Source organism: Hypomesus transpacificus, unplaced genomic scaffold (assembly GCF_021917145.1).
Source record: "Hypomesus transpacificus isolate Combined female unplaced genomic scaffold, fHypTra1 scaffold_42, whole genome shotgun sequence".
Taxonomy (NCBI): Eukaryota; Metazoa; Chordata; class Actinopteri; order Osmeriformes; family Osmeridae; genus Hypomesus; species Hypomesus transpacificus.
Window position 1 is genome coordinate 219,302 of NW_025813938.1, and position 20,318 is coordinate 239,619.

Sequence of the window (20,318 nt, forward strand, 5' to 3'; positions counted from 1 at the left end):
CCCATCTTGTGGAACTTGATCATATTTGCTTTTCCAGAAACACCTAATTAAACATCCCAGAGCAGAGCCTCTTTGATTAAGTTGTGTTCACTTTCAGCATTAGAGCCAAATCGTTGAGGGAGTGTATAATAACCGCTAGCAGCAGTGTTCTCGTCTGCCCATGACTGCCAGATGCCTGGAAAGAGATGCCTGCTACACATACCATTTATCACGGCGTGAACGCTGTCTTTAATTTGTCTGGGATAATCCGGGTTTAATACCAGTTTCTGAGTAATTTGGTCCCGTTACAAACCATGGACTCAACTGATAAGACCTCATCTTCCTGATGAAGACTCATAACAACGGTTTAGAGGAACACAGGTCCACAAAGACAGGGAATCATGCTGAGAAAGGAGGAGGAGGAGGGGGAGGAGGAGGAGGAGGGGGAGGAGGAGGGGGAGATGAAGGACACTGGAAAGGCATAGTGATAAAATTATGAGGTAAACCAGAAAAGAAGAGATGAGTGAGAGATGACTGAGAGACCATGAGTGAGAGACCAGGAATAGATAGAGGAATAGAGAAACTGAGACACACAAAAACACCACATACACACTATATCTAGACCACACACACCATCTACACATCATCTACACACCACATCGTGTCTTCCATCTGTGCACCACGGTACTCCCACACCCTGGTCTGCTCACCTGGAACAGGAAGGTGTCTGGGCGGGGCCCGGGGCCGTGGTGGCGGTACCACACCCGGCCCTCGTTCACGTCCTGCTGGGTGAAGGAGCTGGTGGGGGTGGAGGTGCTGTCCTCCGCCGAGGGCTGCCACCCCTCCACAGGAGCGTCAGAGGGGACAGGCACCAGCACCACCTCACCTGGGGGACGACAAAGAACAAGCAGTGGAAAGAAAAAAGCAGTAGAAAAGAGAATGTTAGGATTTAGACGTTAAACAAAGAGACACAGTTTGCCGTTAAGCGAGGCAGACAGCAGCTGAACATGCAGAAGTGGGAGCAGGTACCGTAGGAGGGGCTGCCGCCGGGAGACACGATGCTGTACAGGATGTCCTGCTGTCCTGCTCCCTGGCTCTCTGCCCGCAGGTACCTGCTGCCCAGACGCACCTGGCCCCCCGCACGCACCCACGCCTGGGGCAGCGACACCAGCCGAGGAGGGGGTGCAGCCTGGGGACACCACACACCACTCAGTACTCTTGTGTTTTGTCCCTTAAGAAGGTCTGTCAGCTCCCTCAGCCCTCCCTCTGAACACACACGGCTGTTAGATGCAAGCACCAGGGAGGTGGTCTGGAGGAGTCTGCTGAGGGATGAGGACCAGGCCTCTCTCTCAGGTCCGCTTCTCACGCTGTTACCATGGAGCCATCAGAGGGGCTGGGGTGTGGGGGAGTATCAGCTGGGTGGGAGGGTGTGGGAGGGGGAGAGAGGGCTGGGTGGGAGGGGGAGAGAGGGCTGGGTGGGGGGGGGAGGGGGAGAGAGGGCTGGGTGGGGGGGGGGGGGAGGGGGAGAAAGGGCTGGGTGGGAGGGGGAGAGAGGGCTGGGTGTGGGGGGGGGGCTGGGTGCCAAGCCCCCCTGCTGTGTGCGGTGTGTGATCTGGTATTACTGTAAGTTGAGGGGGATCAGTGAATCAACACCGTTGAGGTGTGAAGCTATGCATCAAAAACCCAGTGACTGCAAAAACTAATGAATAAAATAAACAAAGCTCAACGGTTTTCCTCGACTAAGTAAGAATGCTGGAAGTAAACTGTAATCTAGATCAATCTAGATTAATTCCAAGATTACAGTGAGATTAATCTAGATTTAAAAAATGAATCTATGCCCACCTCAAATATATATTAACGGTCAGTCCAACCCTGAAACACAATAAGCCCCCCCACACACACACACACACACCTACCACACACACCTAGTACCACAATACTGTAATGAAAAGCCAAGGCGGCTTCTCGCCAAGCCAGAGAGCTCAACACAAAGAGCTCAGGGCTCATTACAGCCATGCTCCTTCTAGCTCCCAGCTCCACCATCCATCTGTCTGGGCCCTCTGGCCCTCTGGCCGGGCCCTCTGGCTGGGCCCTCTGGCCCTCTGGCTGGGTCCTCTGGCCCTCTGGCCGGGCCCTCTGGCCCTCTGGCTGGGCCCTCTGGCCCTCTGGCCGGGCCCTCTGGCTGGGTCCTCTGGCCCTCTGGCCGGGCCCTCTGGCTGGGCCCTCTGGCCCTCTGGCCGGGCCCTCTGGCTGGGCCCTCTGGCCCTCTGGCCCTCTGGCCGGGCCCTCTGGCCCTCTGGCCCTCTGGCCCTCTGGCCCTCTGACCCTCTGGCCCTCTGGCCCTCTGGCCTGGCAGCCTGGCCTGGGCTGGGGGCAGAGACCTGGTGGGGAGGGGGGCTCTCATGGTGCTCTCTGCTGCAGCTCCAGAGGACTGCAGCTGAACATGTCAGTCCTCTCCTGACCTGAGGGAGCTGCTGACCCCGCAGACACCACCTCACTGTGGAGGAATCACACCTGGATCAAGGTTTTCTAGCGAGGTTCTCTAGCGAGGTTCTCTACCTGAGGTTCTCTAGCGAGGTTCTCTACCTGAGGTTCTCTACCTGAGGTTCTCTAGCGAGGTTCTCTACCTGAGGTTCTCTACCTGAGGTTCTCTACCTGAGGTTCTCTAGCGAGGTTCTCTACCTGAGGTTCTCTAGCGAGGTTCTCTACCTGAGGTTCTCTACCTGAGGTTCTCTAGCGAGGTTCTCTACCTGAGGTCCAGCCTGACAGACAGCAGCGTCACAGCCTCTGAAGCCAGGGTGTATGTAGGAGGGAGGACAGAAAGATATTGATTTACGGAGGAGAGGAGCACGGCCTGAATGAACGGACCTGCCTGCTGGCAGTGCGTTGCATCAGTTTCTCAACACTGCATAATGGCTGTCTGGGTCTGAAAGAGGTGTGAGAGCGTGTGGGTGTGTTTGTATTATGTCAAACTTTTAGGTCACAACAGTTAGGTTGTGAAAGTGAAAATATATCAGATAGTGTAACTATGAATGTATGACCTTGGGTGTGTTCAACTCTAATGTAGTGTGTGTATGAATGCAGGCCTGAGTGCATAGTGTACTTGGGTATGTATGGGTACGCAGGTAATATGACCTCTTCAGGCCTCTGCCACAAGATGAGAAGTGGGTGTGTGTCAGGGATGGTGGTGTGTCAAGTGTGTGTGTCTGTGTGTGTGTGTGTGTGTAGGGAGGTGATGATGTAGCAGTGCCTGGAGGGAAGAGAGCTGTCGTGGATGAGAGCTGAGGAGGTCTATCTGCTATCAGTCTAGACATGTAGACACCTCCCAGCCTAGACAGGCCTCACCTCGCCCCCTGGGAGGGGGAGGGGGAGGGGGAGGGGGGGGGGGGGGTACAGAGCAATCTGACGCAACGTGAGAAATATCTACCAAACCATCCAGACCACAACACCAAGATGAATATGCCTGTGAAGAGCAGGAACAAGCAACAAAGGAAAAAAACGGTTTGTCCTCCAAAGCAAATCCCCCCCCCCCCCCACTTCGCTCCCCCCTCCCCCCCTCTTCGCTCCCCCCTCCTCCCCCCCCTCCTCCCCCTACCTTCTGGGTGATGTCCACCAGCAGCAGGATGTTGAGGTAGTTGTGTCCGTCGTTGACCTGCAGCAGAGCTGAGTCGTTGCCGGGCTGAGAGCCCTGGTGGACGTACTGCAGGCGCTCTCTGCTCAGATCCTCCAGCCTGAAGCGGCCCAGGGGATGCTCGCCGTGGAGACGCTCGCCGTGGAGACGCTCGCCGCGGAGACGCTCGCCGCGGAGACGCTCGCCGCGGAGACGCTCGCCGTGGAGACGCTCGCCGTGGAGACGGCTGATGCGTCCGTGGCGGGGAGGGGTGAGCACCATCACCAGGACATCCTGGGGATTGTCAGGGTCCTGCACCTGCAGCACGGCCTGGGACAACACAGCCGCCTGGCCCACCCCCACCTCCAGGGGGCGCAAGGACAGGACCTGGGGAGGCTGGGGAAGAGGGCGGAGTCAGACCTGCAGAGTGACTGGAGAGTCAGGAGACACAGCAGACCTGCAGGGTCTGACTGTATGGGGTTAGGCACTGTGCCATGTGTCTCAGCGTTATTTATGCGTCTCATTAGAGATGAGGGGGAACATGAGACCACCTACGAGGAGCCTACAAGCTGAGGCATGTTACCGTGGCGCCGAGGCATGTTACCATGGCGCTGAGGTTGACGGCTGCTGTTCGTCTCTCACTTCCCCCTCTGCCAGACATTAGCAGCCGATCACAGAGCTAACACTGGGTGGGGTAGGAGAGTGGGGCTGAGTAGGTGGGGATGGGGTAGGGAGGAATGTGAACCTATGAATGAATTGTTTTCCACTTTGGTCAGGGTTAGGGGTTTGGGTTAAGGTGAAGTTTCGGGTTACGGAGGGATCAGTGAGTAATCCTGAGCCCTGGTCACGCCCTCTCAGCAACATCTCACACCATCACATCTGACAGCTTGTTATCAGGGCTCAGCCAACACAGAACATCTACAGATCTCTAGATCTGAGAGAAGGTCCATGGCAACACAGTCAGGATGCTCTTCTGATCAAGAGGGAGAGAAATAGAGAGAGACAGAGAGTGAGGAGGGGTGTAGAGAGGAAGAGGGAGACAGAGAGTGAGGAGGGGTGTAGAGAGGAAGAGAGAGAGGAGGGGTATAGAGAGAAAGAGAGAGAGAGACAGTGAGGAGGGGTGTAGAGAGGAAGAGAGAGACTGAGACAGTGAGGAGGGGTGTAGAGAGAAAGAGAGAGACAGAGAGTGAGGAGGGCTGTACAGAGAGAGAGAAAGAGAGGAGGGGTGTAGAGAGAAAGAGAGAGAGAGGAGGGGTATAGAGAGAAAGAGAGAGAGAGGAGGGGTATAGAGAGAAAGAGAGAGAGAGGAGGGGTATAGAGAGAAAGAGAATGAGGGAGAGGGAAAGAGAGAAAGGAGGGGAGTATTTATCTATTAATGTCCTTCTCCCTCCCTCCCTCCCTCCCTCCCTCCCTCCCTCCCTCCCTCCCTCCCTCCCTCCCTCCCTCCCTCCCTCCCTCCCTCCCTCGCCACCACTGGCAGCCCTCAGGCAGAGACCATACTCTCCTCTTGACTGGGTGACAAATCTTCTTCTTAATGTGTGTGTGTGTGTGTCCTACCTGCATGGAGACTGCCTGCACATGGACAGTCTGAGCCGAGGAGGAGGGCTGGAGATCTGCAAAACGAAGGGTGAACTCCCCACTCCTGGAGTAACACACACCACACAGCAAAGAGAGGGAGAAATAGTGAGGGAGGAAAATCAGAGTCAGAGTCCAGAGGGATCACTGCTGAGTCAGCAGCTCTATCACCTTTGGAGGCAGCAGCTCTATCACCTCTGGAGGCAGCAGCTCTATCACCTCTGGAGGCAGCAGCTCTATCACCTCTGGAGGCAGCAGCTCTATCACCTCTGGAGGCAGCAGCTGTAATCACCTCTGGAGGCAGCAGCTCTATCACCTCTGGAGGCAGCAGCTCTATCACCTCTGGAGGCAGCAGCTGTAATCACCTCTGGAGGCAGCAGCTCTATCACCTCTGGAGGCAGCAGCTGTAATCACCTCTGGAGGCAGCAGCTCTATCACCTCTGGAGGCAGCAGCTGTAATCACCTCTGGAGGCAGCAGCTCTATCACCTCTGGAGGCAGCAGCTCTATCACCTCTGGAGGCAGCAGCTGTAATCACCTCTGGAGGCAGCAGCTCTATCACCTCTGGAGGCAGCAGCTCTATCACCTCTGGAGGCAGCAGCTCTATCACGTATCACCTCTCATATCACCTCTCCTATCACGTATCACCTCTCATATCACCTCTCCTATCAGCCTCAACTCTACTGGCCTCACCTCTCCTATCACCTCAACTCTACTGGCCTCACCTCTCCTATCACCTCAACTCTACTGGCCTCACCTCTCCTATCCCCTCAACTCTACTGCCTCACCTCTCCTATCCCCTCAACTCTACTGGCCTCACCTCTCCTATCCCCTCAACTCTACTGGTCTCACCTCTCCTATCACCTCAACTCTACTGGTCTCACCTCTCCTATCCCCTCAACTCTACTGGCCTCACCTCTCCTATCCCCTCAACTCTACTGGTCTCACCTCTCCTATCACCTCAACTCTACTGGTCTCACCTTTCCTATCACCTCAACTCTACTGGCCTCACCTCTCCTATCACCTCAACTCTACTGGTCTCACCTTTCCTATCACCTCAACTCTACTGGTCTCACCTTTCCTATCACCTCAACTCTACTGGTCTCACCTCTCCTATCCCCTCAACTCTACTGGCCTCACCTCTCCTATCACCTCAACTCTACTGGTCTCACCTCTCCTATCCCCTCAACTCTACTGGCCTCACCTCTCCTATCACCTCAACTCTACTGGCCTCACCTCTCCTATCACCTCAACTCTACTGGCCTCACCTCTCCTATCACCTCAACTCTACTGGCCTCACCTCTCCTATCACCTCAACTCTACTGGCCTCACCTCTCCTATCACCTCAACTCTACTGGCCTCACCTCTCCTATCCCTCAACTCTACTGGCCTCACCTCTCCTATCCCCTCAACTCTACTGGCCTCACCTCTCCTATCACCTCAACTCTACTGGCCTCACCTCTCCTATCCCCTCAACTCTACTGGCCTCACCTCTCCTATCCCCTCAACTCTACTGGCCTCACCTCTCCTATCACCTCAACTCTACTGGCCTCACCTCTCCTATCCCCTCAACTCTACTGGCCTCACCTCTCCTATCCCCTCAACTCTACTGGCCTCACCTCTCCTATCCCCTCAACTCTACTGGCCTCACCTCTCCTATCACCTCAACTCTACTGGCCTCACCTCTCCTATCCCCTCAACTCTACTGGCCTCACCTCTCCTATCCCCTCAACTCTACTGGCCTCACCTGTCCTATCCCCTCAACTCTACTGGCCTCACCTCTCCTATCCCCTCAACTCTACTGGCCTCACCTCTCCTATCCCCTCAACTCTACTGGCCTCACCTCTCCTATCACCTCAACTCTACTGGCCTCACCTCTCCTATCACCTCAACTCTACTGGCCTCACCTCTCCTATCACCTCAACTCTACTGGCCTCACCTCTCCTATCACCTCAACTCTACTGGCCTCACCTCTCCTATCACCTCAACTCTACTGGCCTCACCTCTCCTATCACCTCAACTCTACTGGCCTCACCTCTCCTATCCCCTCAACTCTACTGGCCTCACCTCTCCTATCCCCTCAACTCTACTGGCCTCACCTCTCCTATCACCTCAACTCTACTGGCCTCACCTCTCCTATCACCTCAACTCTACTGGCCTCACCTCTCCTATCCCCTCAACTCTACTGGCCTCACCTCTCCTATCCCCTCAACTCTACTGGCCTCACCTCTCCTATCCCCTCAACTCTACTGGCCTCACCTCTCCTATCACCTCAACTCTACTGGCCTCACCTCTCCTATCACCTCAACTCTACTGGCCTCACCTCTCCTATCACCTCAACTCTACTGGCCTCACCTCTCCTATCACCTCAACTCTACTGGCCTCACCTCTCCTATCACCTCAACTCTACTGGCCTCACCTCTCCTATCACCTCAACTCTACTGGCCTCACCTCTCCTATCACCTCAACTCTACTGGCCTCACCTCTCCTATCACCTCAACTCTACTGGCCTCACCTCTCCTATCACCTCAACTCTACTGGCCTCACCTCTCCTATCCCCTCAACTCTACTGGCCTCACCTCTCCTATCACCTCAACTCTACTGGCCTCACCTCTCCTATCACCTCAACTCTACTGGCCTCACCTCTCCTATCCCCTCAACTCTACTGGCCTCACCTCTCCTATCCCCTCAACTCTACTGGCCTCACCTCTCCTATCCCCTCAACTCTACTGGCCTCACCTCTCCTATCCCCTCAACTCTACTGGCCTCACCTCTCCTATCACCTCAACTCTACTGGCCTCACCTCTCCTATCACCTCAACTCTACTGGCCTCACCTCTCCTATCACCTCAACTCTACTGGCCTCACCTCTCCTATCCCCTCAACTCTACTGGCCTCACCTCTCCTATCACCTCAACTCTACTGGCCTCACCTCTCCTATCACCTCAACTCTACTGGCCTCACCTCTCCTATCCCCTCAACTCTACTGGCCTCACCTCTACTATCCCCTCAACTCTACTGGCCTCACCTCTCCTATCACCTCAACTCTACTGGCCTCACCTCTCCTATCCCCTCAACTCTACTGGCCTCACCTCTCCTATCCCCTCAACTCTACTGGCCTCACCTCTCCTATCCCCTCAACTCTACTGGCCTCACCTCTCCTATCCCCTCAACTCTACTGGCCTCACCTCTCCTATCCCCTCAACTCTACTGGCCTCACCTCTCCTATCCCCTCAACTCTACTGGCCTCACCTCTCCTATCCCCTATCCTATACAAAGCTCCAGATTCAAGCTATGCTAATAAATTGCCTTTGTTATTATGTGTCAGTTACTTATGCTGATTTATTATGTGTCAGTTACTTATGCTGATTTATTATGTGTCAGTTACTTATGCTGATTTATTATGTGTCAGTTACTTATGCTGATTTATTATGTGTCAGTTACTTATGCTGATTTATTATGTGTCAGTTACTTATGCTGATTTATTATGTGTCAGTTACTTATGCTGATTTATTATGTGTCAGTTACTTATGCTGATTTATTATGTGTCAGTTACTTATGCTGATTTATTATGTGTCAGTTACTTATGCTGATTTATTATGTGTCAGTTACTTATGCTGATTTATTATGTGTCAGTTACTTATGCTGATTTATTTTTAGTACGGTAAAGACTGCTGCTGCACATGTTTATTGTTCTGATGCTTTTCTGCTTTCTGGCAATAAAGTGGTTGGGAGGTGGATTTGACATATTGCAACGAGTCCACAGCTGAACAAGATCCCTCTATCCCTCAATCCCTCTATCCCTCTGGTGAGAGAATGTTCAATTGAAGGCAGTAATATAAGTTATTTCTGAACCAAATTTTATGCCTCCAAATATGTCTTGCATTTTGGAAGATTCATTATAGATGAAGGGCTGTTTTAATGAATGCAGTAAAAAGCAGGGAGACCAACTCTTGGTCTCAGACCATACGCTCTGAGGCTGTGAGGCTGTGATGATCTGAGGCTGTGAGGCAGTGAGGCTGTGAGGCTCTGAGGCTGTGAGGCTCTGAGGCTGTGAGGCTGTGAGGCTCTGAGGCTGTTATGATTTGAGGCTGTGAGGCTGTGAGGCTGTGAGGCTGTGAGGCTCTGAGGCTGTGAGGCTGTGAGGCTGTGAGGCTGTGAGGCTCTGAGGCTGTGAGGCTGTGAGGCTGTGAGGCTCTGAGGCTGTTATGATCTGAGGCTGTGAGGCTGTGAGGCTGTTATGATCTGAGGCTGTGAGGCTGTGAGGCTCTGAGGCTGTTATGATCTGAGGCTGTGAGGCTGTGAGGCTGTGAGGCTGTGAGGCTGTGAGGCTGTGAGGCTGTGAGGCTGTGAGGCTCTGAGGCTGTTATGATCTGAGGCTGTGAGGCTCTGGTGAATATTGTGGGAGCTGCTTGTGATCTTTTGCGCTGAGGAACATAACACACACACTCAACACACAGACACACACACACTCAACACACACTCAACACACTCACAGAAGTCCAGCTGACACTACAGTCCACAGAAACACACACAAAACGTCAAACATTTCATCCATTCCAAAATCCGTGAGATATTTTTCCCTTCACCTCCACATGTACAGCCCCCTTACCTGGGCTTGTCCTTGTCCTGGCTGAAGCGCACCGCCCCGCCCTGCAGCTGGTCCCAGGAGAAACTGTCGTCCTGCGCCAGCAGACGCTCCCCGCCCCCTTCCCCGCCCCCCTCCACCAGCACCAGGCGCCCGCTGCTGGGGGGCTGCAGCAGCTGGAGGAACAGGGGCCCGGGGGGGCCCTGGGTAGACAGCAGGGAGGGGGGCAGGGGCACCATCCCCTCAAGGGGCACCAGCAGGGTGCCATTCACACGGAGGGTGGGGGCGTGGGTGTTACCTGGAGAGGGAAAGGGGGTGGAGGTGGGGGGGGAGTGGGGGGGGGAGATAAAGGGTGGGTGGGAGAAAAAAGGGGAGGGAGGGTGAGAAAGGGAGGAAAGGTAGGAAGGAAAGAAGAAAAGGTTCAATATATGGGTGTACTTGTCAGGAAATAAATAAACACACATTTTTGTGTCAGGGTTAGATATCGACTTTCAATGGCATATTAGCATGTAATGACTCCATGCATAACGATGGAACGGAATCCATGTTTCACCATAGCAGGTCATGGTCTTCTTGTCGGCATAGTAACCGCGTCCGCAGTCAGGGACGCAGCGTCCGTCTCTCAGGTAGGTATGGTAACGACACACCTTGCAGAGCCCCTCCCCCTCACACTCCACACAGTCCTTGGCGCAGGCTGCAGAACAACAACAAGCTCTCACTGGTCTGGTCTACACCTGTACTCCTCGTATACCTGCCAATCTGACTGATATACGATGAATACAAAAGAAACTTAATGAATAGAGAAAAGTTCACAAATTTCCCTGAAAATACTTGACTTACTATAGAGTCTCTAGGACTTTTCCACCACTTTGAAACCTTTGTTGATCCTCAGAATCACTTGATTGCATTTATTAGGTCCATCAAATAAGATCAATCAATCATAAACATCTAAACAGACCCTGACTGAAGTTCTCACGTGTGCAAAGTTGCATGGAAGCATCCAGGAAGAAGGCCCTGCCACAGTGTTCCACACAGCGGCGCAGACGCAGCATAAGAGGGGTCCGGCAGCGCTCACAGACACCTGGACTGTCACACTGCTCACAGTCCTCCTCACAGCCTGGACACAGGAACACACATCACCACACTGCAGCTTTAACTTCAATTCAAATGTCTGTCTTTGTTCAAATCAATCATTAATAAGACGTTAACTGTTCTCATGAGAGTGGGGTACTGACGCAGGCAGGTGTCCCCGTGCTGGTAGAACCCGGGAGAGCAGGCCTGGGAACACATTCCCTCCTGCAGAACCAGCCCCTCCATACACTGCACACAGTCTGACACCAGGGGACCTCTGCAGGAGTTACAGCTCCAGTCACACTCTGAGGAGAGGAGACAGAGGAGAGGAGAGAGGAGGGGAGAGAGAGGAGAGAGGAGAGGAGAGAGGAGGGGAAAAAGAGGAGAGGAGAGGAGAGGGGAGGGGAGAGAGAGGAGAGGAGAGAGAGGAGAGGAGAGGGGAGGGGAGGGGAGACAGAGGAGAGAGGAGGGGAGAGAGAGGAGAGGAGAGAGAGGAGAGAGGAGAGGAGAGAGGAGGGGAGAGAGAGGAGAGGAGAGAGAGGAGAGAGGAGAGGAGACAGAGGAGAGAAGAGAAGAGAAAGAAGGAGCAGGGAGATGAGAGGAGGAGAGAGTAGAGGAGAAAAGGACATAGTTGCATCTGTGAGAGGCATACACAAGTGAGAATACCATCCTGCAAAGCTGATGGAGACACAAACACACTCACACAAACCTAACTCAGGGTCAGAAGAAAGTGAGGACACAGTAGGAATATGAGATAGGAAGCACAAATAATCCATAGAGAGAGTGACACTGGCAGAGACAGACACAGCCTAGCGTCTGAGGAAGAAAGAGAAACATGAATATCTGGATCACTGTGTGTGTGAGTGAATGTGAGGGAATGTGTGTGTGTGAGTTTGTGTGTGTGAAAAAGAAAATGTCAGAGAGAGGGTATGTGTGTGTGCGCGTGTGTGTGTTAAAGTGTGTGTGTGTGTGTTAAAGAGTGTGAGTAAGAGAATAGGGGAGGTAGAAATGTAGCCCAAACCTACTTGGTCAATCCAGAACATTCCCTGCACAAATGAACCCTAGTACCGCTGGTCTTAAGGTCACAGCAGCCCAGTCAGTCAGGTGACATGGTGCCTCAGTCAGGTGACATGGTGCCTCAGTCAGTCAGGTGACATGGTGCCTCAGACAGGTGACATGGTGCCTCAGTCAGTCAGGTGACATGGTGCCTCAGACAGGTGACATGGTGCCTCAGTCAGTCAGGTGACATGGTGCCTCAGTCAGTCAGGTGACATGGTGCCTCAGACAGGTGACATGGTGCCTCAGTCAGTCAGGTGACATGGTGTGTCAGACAGTCAGGTGACATGGTGCCTCAGTCAGTCAGGTGACATGGTGCCTCAGACAGTCAGGTGACATGGTGCCTCAGTCAGTCAGGTGACATGGTGCCTCAGTCAGTCAGGTGACATGGTGCGTCAGACAGTCAGGTGACATGGTGCCTCAGTCAGTCAGGTGACATGGTGCCTCAGTCAGTCAGGTGACATTGTGCGTCAGTCAGTCAGGTGACATGGTGCGTCAGACAGTCAGGTGACATGGTGCCTCAGTCAGTCAGGTGACATGGTGCCTCAGTCAGTCAGGTGACATGGTGCGTCAGACAGTCAGGTGACATGGTGCCTCAGTCAGTCAGGTGACATGGTGCCTCAGTCAGTCAGGTGACATGGTGCCTCAGACAGGTGACATGGTGCCTCAGTCAGTCAGGTGACATGGTGTGTCAGACAGTCAGGTGACATGGTGCCTCAGTCAGTCAGGTGACATGGTGCCTCAGACAGTCAGGTGACATGGTGCCTCAGTCAGTCAGGTGACATGGTGCCTCAGTCAGTCAGGTGACATGGTGCGTCAGACAGTCAGGTGACATGGTGCCTCAGTCAGTCAGGTGACATGGTGCCTCAGTCAGTCAGGTGACATGGTGCGTCAGTCAGTCAGGTGACATGGTGCGTCAGACAGTCAGGTGACATGGTGCCTCAGTCAGTCAGGTGACATGGTGCCTCAGTCAGTCAGGTGACATGGTGCGTCAGACAGTCAGGTGACATGGTGCCTCAGTCAGTCAGGTGACATGGTGCCTCAGTCAGTCAGGTGACATGGTGTGTCAGACAGTCAGGTGACATGGTGCGTCAGTCAGTCAGGTGACATGGTGCCTCAGTCAGTCAGGTGACATGGTGCGTCAGTCAGTCAGGTGACATGGTGCCTCAGTCAGTCAGGTGACATGGTGTGTCAGACAGTCAGGTGACATGGTGTGTCAGACAGTCAGGTGACATGGTGCCTCAGTCAGTCAGGTGACATGGTGTGTCAGACAGTCAGGTGACATGGTGCGTCAGACATCAGACCTCCTCTACATATTCAGGTCGTCCTGAAGGGAAACAGGACAACCTGCTCCCGCAGCACTTAGTGTGTTGACAGCTGACAGACAGTAACACTGGATCTGGCTGCTAACTCCTCAAATGTGGTTCAGATTTGTGTGGTTCGTCTGTTCTGCATGATAGGCTTAGGGTCTCCGCAGCCTCCTCATTAGCAGCTCAGGCAGAACAACAACCACAGTTATCGAGCTAGCTAGCTATCTAGCTTAGCCTAGCTTAGCCAGCCTTTCTCTTCCTCTGCAGGTTCACTCAGGGGTCAGAGGGTTCTCCAGGTAGCAGTGTCTGGCTCGGGGGATAAACAGTCTCCCTGGTCTAGTCATCTCAAATCTACTTCATCTCCTTTCCCCATTACTAGCAGTTAGCATAACCTTAATCCTGTCTGATAGAAGTTAGCAGGTCTGTTATAGGGCCTAGGGCCTGGGAAAACTGAATTATGTTATTATCAACACCTTTCCGATAAAGGATAAAAGGTTTACTTTAGTGTTTGTACCAAGCACTCATTTCCATTGAAAACCTTCAATGTCCTGCTTTAACATCAGAAAATAGCAAGTTGTTTGATGTTTACCTTATCTAAAAAGTAAGGAAAACATGTAGCAGGCTACAACATGTTTGCGGCATTTAAATATATGCTTTGAGATGCTCACAGTTGGGACAAAAACTAAAAAACGAGCTTTGGACAAACATGAAAGGCTTCCTCCAGGGGGCTGGGGTGAGTGAGTCAGCAGGGGGTGTGAGGGGCGGGGGAGGGTACCTGTGCAGGCTCTGGTGGTGGTGTTGAGGTAGTACTGCTGGGCACAGCTGTCCTGACACTCCCCAAACAGCAGCACCTGGGATGGATCCCTGCAGGACCGGCACGCCCCCGCAGCCTCACAGCTCAGGCACGGGGGGTCACACGCTGCACAAACAGGGGTCTTCAGGGTTAGAGGTCATCAGGGTTAGAGGTCATCAGGGTTAGAGGTCATCAGGGTTAGAGGTCATCAGGGTTAGAGGTCATCAGGGTTAGAGGTCATCAGGAAGACATCTTTAAACTGGCTCAGGAAAGGTCTGTCACCAGGGCGATACTCACCATTGCAGACTCTGTCTCCGTTGGCATAGTAACCCCTGGGACAGCTGGCAGAGCAGAGCCCAGAGGGCAGGAGGACCATGGGGGCGGGACAGGAAGTGCAGGACAGAGGCCCCTCCCCGCTGCAGGCCTCACAGGAAGGATGGCATCCTGGGAAGAGACACTGTCAGTCCACAGAGACAAACTCTGACGGACAACAAGTCTACCAGGTTTAGGTCTAACAACCACAACGCTAGTATGAAGACATTCAGCTAGTATGAAGACATCCAGCTAGTGTGAAGACATCCAGCTAGCATGAAGACATCCAGCTGGTATGAAGACATCCAGCTAGTATGAAGACATCCAGCTAGTATGAAGACATCCAGCTAGTATGAAGACATCCAGCTAGGATGAAGACATCCAGGTAGCATGAAGACATCCAGCTGGTATGAAGACATCCAGCTAGCATGAAGACATCCAGCTAGGATGAAAACATGCAGCTAGTATGACGGAGGAGACTAGCAGATCAAAATCATTTGTCGGCTTTAGCTCCAATTACTGTTAGGCTCAAACCTTGATCCAAACATTTAGCAGGAACAGACCCTCCAACAATAACATTGCTTTTGGCAGCTTACCCTCCAAGTCTGGCATTACAAAATACACTTATTTCCTTTCTGTCAGGGCCTTACCTTGTTAACACAGGCCCTGAAAACAATCTGTCATTTTCAAATGGCCATGTTCAGATTGCGATCAGACCCATACAAACCTGATATCAACAGAACATGTTAGAGCATCCAAAGCACCAGGTGAATGGACACAGGCACACACCCCCCCTCTCAAGAAGGATAACCCTAACCCTATCAAGAGCACAGAGGAGGTTTCTATACCTGAGAGGGTACAGTAATGACATCAGCCTGTTAAGCTGCTGGTCGTCTCAGTATCTATAGGACAGCTGTTTGAGCAAGGCCCAGAGCCAGCCAGGGGGCTGCAGTCCTAACAGCACCCAAGGGTCTCAGAAGAATCATCTGCTTCCTAATCTGTCTCCAATGCCCCAGCACACACTGGAGCTAGGAGGGGGATGGTAGGTGTGTTGTGAGCGAGGTTATATATACAGCCCACTACCTAACCCTAACCACATACATCTCAGCAGCAGGTGACGATGACACCTGTGACAGTGACACCTCTGTCGGTCACAGTGGAGCACGGGAAAGTAGCTATGTGTGTGGTAAACAGGTGTGGTAGCGGTGGTCTTACTCCGGCAGGCTGTGTGTGTGGTAAACAGGTGTGGTAGTGGTGGTCTTACTCCGGCAGGCTCCGTGCCAGACGTAGCGCCCTGGGGGGCAGGTGGAGACACAGTGGTCGCCCAGCAACAGGGTCCTTGGCACCTGGCACCACAGACACACACTGCCCACCCTGGTCTGGAGGTCGGCTGTGCAGCGCTGGCAGCCCTCACTGCAGGCTGGGGACACATGAACACACACACCTTCACAAACAAACACGTACACACACACTACCAGACATATCTGGCTATCTGGCAGACAGAGGGGACCTAACACTATCGTCTGTGTTATCTGGCAGGCTTGGCTGGCAGGTGTGCAGGTCTGGAGTCAGATGATTATCTAAGAAGACAGCAGCTGCACCAGGAGACAGCCAGCTGATGAGAGGGATAAGGAGCAGGGCTGGTAAAGGATGATACCTTGAGAACTGTTGGAAGGTTTCCTCTCTTGTCTGTGGATCAGAGACGCTGGGAGGGAGAGATCTACCAGACCTCCTCAGATTTTCATCTTTACTCAACAGGAAGGTTGTCCAACAAAACTGTTCTCAATAAAGTTTGATAACACAGGGGACAATAGACATGAAATAGTGTGGGTGATATTCCAACACACAAGTGCTCCTCTTAAAGCTGTTCCCCTGTGTTAATCTCCCCACCAGCTCCCAGGTGATCCTGGCCTAGAGCCAACATCAACACTACAGACAACACTGTTATCATGTCACAGCTACACCTCCCCTTTCTTTCACATTATATCATATCAACATTCCTCATATCAGCATACTGACTTTCCAGACACACACACACACACACACACACTCCCACAGGGAGGAAAAACACATGAAGCTTATGCATTATCGACTGGATGTTCAGATGAGCTATAACAATAACCTGGTGTTGATTGATTCTGACCTCCTTGTTGAATTCCAGTGTTCTTTGCCAATAGAATCCAGAAGTTTTTTTGTCAAAACAAACAACCCAAGGGTTTGAGAAATCCAAAAGCTAATTAGCCCATAGCAGAACTAGCTCTCATGAACACCCATTAAATGAGGTGAAACGTTATCGCTTGAGGGAAGCAGAACCCTCTTCTGGCTGCAGTTAGCCCGTCTGAATGTTCTAGCCTGTTTTTCGAGGCCTAATGAAAGATTTAGCCCACGATACACAGGGGATGCCTGTCAAAGATTAAACTGAAGCGAGGCTCTGCAGACCAGAACATTCATCCCGCTTGATCCTACAAACAGTAAACAAGAGCTTTTAAGAGATGTGTCCCTTAATCCCAGTCCAGCTCAGTGTCACCTTGGAACAGGAGGGAACAGCAGCCAGGCTGGAGAATCACCCTTGGGCTCCCCTTAAACTTGAACCCATGGTAACAGTAACGTTATCCCATGGTAACAGTAAGCATGGTAACAGTAACCATGGATAGCAAGAAATGATGCAGTTATGGGGCTCCATAGATCCCTGATGCCTTTGCCACACACACACAAACAGGTATCACGGTTTTTAAGCTCTGAATAGCACTTTTAGTTCTGCTGCTGTTTAATCCTGTGTGTGCGTGTCAGTGGGGGGTGTTAAGTACAACGTCAGTGTCTGGGCTATGCAGAAATGATGAGCCAAGTTTTTCAGTGCCCCTGAAGTGCAACAAGCCATATTTTATTAACAGAGTTTGGCTGAGGACAATCAATTAAGATCCCAGGGAACATTCTCTCCTCATCCTAGGGAACACACTCTCTCCTCATCAGAGGAGCAGTTGCACCTCACCTCTGCACCTCACGTCTGCATCTCACCTCTGCATCTCACCTCTGCATCTCACTTCTGCATCTCACCTCTGCATCTCACCTCTGCAACTCACCTCTGCATCTCACTTCTGCATCTCACCTCTGCATCTCACCTCTGCACCTCACCTCTGCAGCTCACCTCTGCATCTCACCTCTGCACCTCACCTCTGCACCTCACCTCTGCATCTCACCTCTGCACCTCACCTCTGCACCTCACCTCTGCATCTCACCTCTGCACCTCACCTCTGCAGCTCACCTCTGCACCTCACCTCTGCACCTCACCTCTGCATCTCTCACTGAACAGCAGCTCATGCTAACTCCAGCCAATCAGGGTCTCAGATACACAAGCCATGCACAGCAGGACAATGAGGAAAGAGGAGAAATCCATCTGCCCAGCTAGTTAGAGAATATTTTTGTGTTCCTTGTTAAAACAATGTTCCAGAAAGTTTGAGGGAGGAACTTCTCCAGGGACTCTGCTCCAGTAGTGTGTACTGATCATAATGAGACACAGTCCATACACACACACACACATACACACATCAACAGACATTCACACACTCACAGCAACACACGCTCACACGCTCACACTCACATACAGTACATTCCTTGTTGTGTAAACTACTTAGCGATGAAACTTTATTCCGATTCTGATCCACCAGTTCTCCCTGCTCCGCCCAGGGGTCAGTCTCACCGTGACAGGACCCAGCAGGGCCGAGGTAGTGTCCCTCGGGGCAGTGCGTCCTGCAGTATCCACTGTAGAGGGAACTCTGGGGAGCGCAGGCCTGGCAGTCAGCCTGCGAGGGCCCGGAGCAGGACGGGCAGGAGGGGTGGCACGCTGGGGGCAGGAGGAGTTCATGTTAGGAATGATGACATCACTTCATACTGTAGCACCCTGCGTTCAGTGAAGGGAATTCTATTTGTGTTCTTAAGACACTCCTTAGCAGTATCATACAGTATGGTACACCACAGTAGATAATGTAACTAGAAGGACCCATAAGAACATGAACAGTTAAGACAGGCAGCCAATGAGGGGTCATCATCGTAAAAGAAGATTTTCTAATGAATTCTAGATGAAGGCAACCTTTTGTTGCCTCCCATCCTCCTCAGTTAATTAGAGGAAGTTGTCGAGGCGCCCAAGCAGCCCAGGTCTGCTGACTCCTGCTGGTTATCAGCCTACTACCTCAGTCTGTACACCAGGGACAGGCAGATGGTTTAATGGTTTAATTAAACTAATTTTCATGGAAACATAATGAGTGTTCTCAGGCGTTCTGACCAGGTGAGCGTGGTGATTCTCCCTGGAAGAGATGCTGCCCTGGGGAAATGCTTCATAGCTTTTCATATGCTTTAGTACACGAGGGAATCCTATCGACAAATTGCACAATGCTTTCATGCAACAGTGGAGTAGCTTCAGAAGGTCTGTGGGGTCTGCCTTTTTCTGCTCACCCATGCTTAGTGTTGCATCAAGTATAAGGAACCTTCCAAACATTTAACATTCAAAGAGTAATTTCTTCATGTTAATAGTTGTGCAGTCGTCTCACCTCGACAGGTGTTGTCCTGGACGTGAAAGCCTTGGGGGCACCCAGAGACACACTGGTCATCGTGGAGGAGGAAGGGTGCAGAGCAGGAAGTACAGTTGTGGGCACTTCCTCCCGTGCACTGAAGACAGGAAGTGTGACATTCTGGAAGAATCAAAAGAGAGGGAAGGGATTGAGGCTTTGTTTGGATAAAAGTGAGAAGGAGAGAGAACGTTTTATTGGAAGCCTTTGATGCTGGTTTGACACATACAGAGCTTTAACTACTGATGGGAAATCTAGGACAAAAAGACAGCTATTGTCAGGCTCTTGCTAGGAGAACTCAGACCCAGATTCTAGGTGTGTGTGTACGTGCATGTTTGTGTGTACAGTGTATAAATGTGTGTTCTTAAGTTGTATTGTGCTGGTGTGTGTGTGTGTGTGTGTGTGTGTGTGTGTAGTAGGCGTGTGTGTGTGATGTCAGACAGCTAGCAGAGAGTCTTCCTGTAGGTACTCCTCCAGGACAGATCCTAAGACAGCTAGCAGAGGGTCTTCCTGTAGGTACACCTCCAGGACAGATCCTAAGACAGCTAGCAGGGGGTCTTCCTGTAGGTATACCTCCAGGACAGATCCTAAGACAGCTAGCAGGGGGTCTTCCTGTAGGTACACCTCCAGGACAGATCCTAAAACAGCTAGCAGAGAGTCTTCCTGTAGGTACACCTCCGGGACAGATCCTAAGACAGCTAGCAGAGAGTCTTCCTGTAGGTACACCTCCAGGACAGATCCTACCTGCTCCCCGTCAGCCCTGCCTCCAGAGGCGGGAGGAGCCAGGCTCCTAAACAACACTGTGCGCAGCGAGTGACAGAGAGACACATGAACCTGCACTTCCCAAAGCTCCATACCCCCCCACCCCAACTCCCTGCCCACACACACACGCACACACACACGTGTGTGGAGCTGCAGGAGCTGGAACAGTCAGGGGGCCGTCTGGGCAGACAGACTCTCACACCCTGTGTCTGCTCTGGCAGCTTAACTTGTCAACAGTGAAAAAAGCCCATCTATGTCTGTAATTGAGTTTATCCCCTCTCTCTCTCTCTCTCTCTCTCCTCTCTCTCTCTCTCTCTCTCTCTCTCTCTCTCTCTCTCTCTCTCTCTCTCTCTCTCTCTCTGTCTCTCTCTGTCTGTCTGTCTGTCTCTCTCTGTCTGTCTCTGTCTCTCTCTCTCTCTCTCTCACACACACACAATGCCGAGGGCATATTAAATAGGACCGCTGTCAACATGCGCTTTGTTGGAGGAAAGAGGGGGAGGAGAGAGGGGGAGGAAAGAGGGGGACGAGAGACAGATAGACAGCGGTCACCATCTACCTTTTATTGCTTCTGGGATATCTAATTTGTCGTCAGTTGTGGGGGAGGATATTGATCCTGGTACTTTTCAAAGTAATTCCCTTGCTAGTTCATTCTCTGAGGATTTTGACACAAGAATAGGCCAATGTATTCACGTTGGATTTTGCT

At 52.1% G+C, this 20,318-nt stretch overlaps 1 protein-coding gene across 5 annotated transcripts in view; it reads right to left on the bottom strand.

Annotated features, from left to right (window-relative positions):
• fras1 (Fraser extracellular matrix complex subunit 1) overlaps positions 1 to 20,318 on the bottom strand; it is a 98,541-nt gene that overhangs the window by 26,322 nt on the left and 51,901 nt on the right. For 4 of the 5 annotated variants that reach the window (XM_047016812.1, XM_047016814.1, XM_047016813.1 and 1 more), the window contains exons 19-31: positions 18,836 to 18,976; positions 17,989 to 18,132; positions 15,556 to 15,711; positions 14,277 to 14,423; positions 13,962 to 14,105; positions 10,985 to 11,125; positions 10,726 to 10,866; positions 10,303 to 10,443; positions 9,774 to 10,047; positions 5,147 to 5,231; positions 3,575 to 3,985; positions 1,009 to 1,168; positions 690 to 865 (exon numbers count right to left, since the gene is read on the bottom strand). In XM_047016812.1, the coding sequence (XP_046872768.1) occupies positions 690 to 865; positions 1,009 to 1,168; positions 3,575 to 3,985; positions 5,147 to 5,231; positions 9,774 to 10,047; positions 10,303 to 10,443; positions 10,726 to 10,866; positions 10,985 to 11,125; positions 13,962 to 14,105; positions 14,277 to 14,423; positions 15,556 to 15,711; positions 17,989 to 18,132; positions 18,836 to 18,976 (2,261 nt within the window). Of the gene's footprint in view, positions 1 to 689; positions 866 to 1,008; positions 1,169 to 3,574; positions 3,986 to 5,146; positions 5,232 to 9,773; positions 10,048 to 10,302; positions 10,444 to 10,725; positions 10,867 to 10,984; positions 11,126 to 13,961; positions 14,122 to 14,276; positions 14,424 to 15,555; positions 15,712 to 17,988; positions 18,133 to 18,835; positions 18,977 to 20,318 lie in introns of all 5 variants that reach the window. The other variant, XM_047016815.1, reaches the window with a different exon arrangement.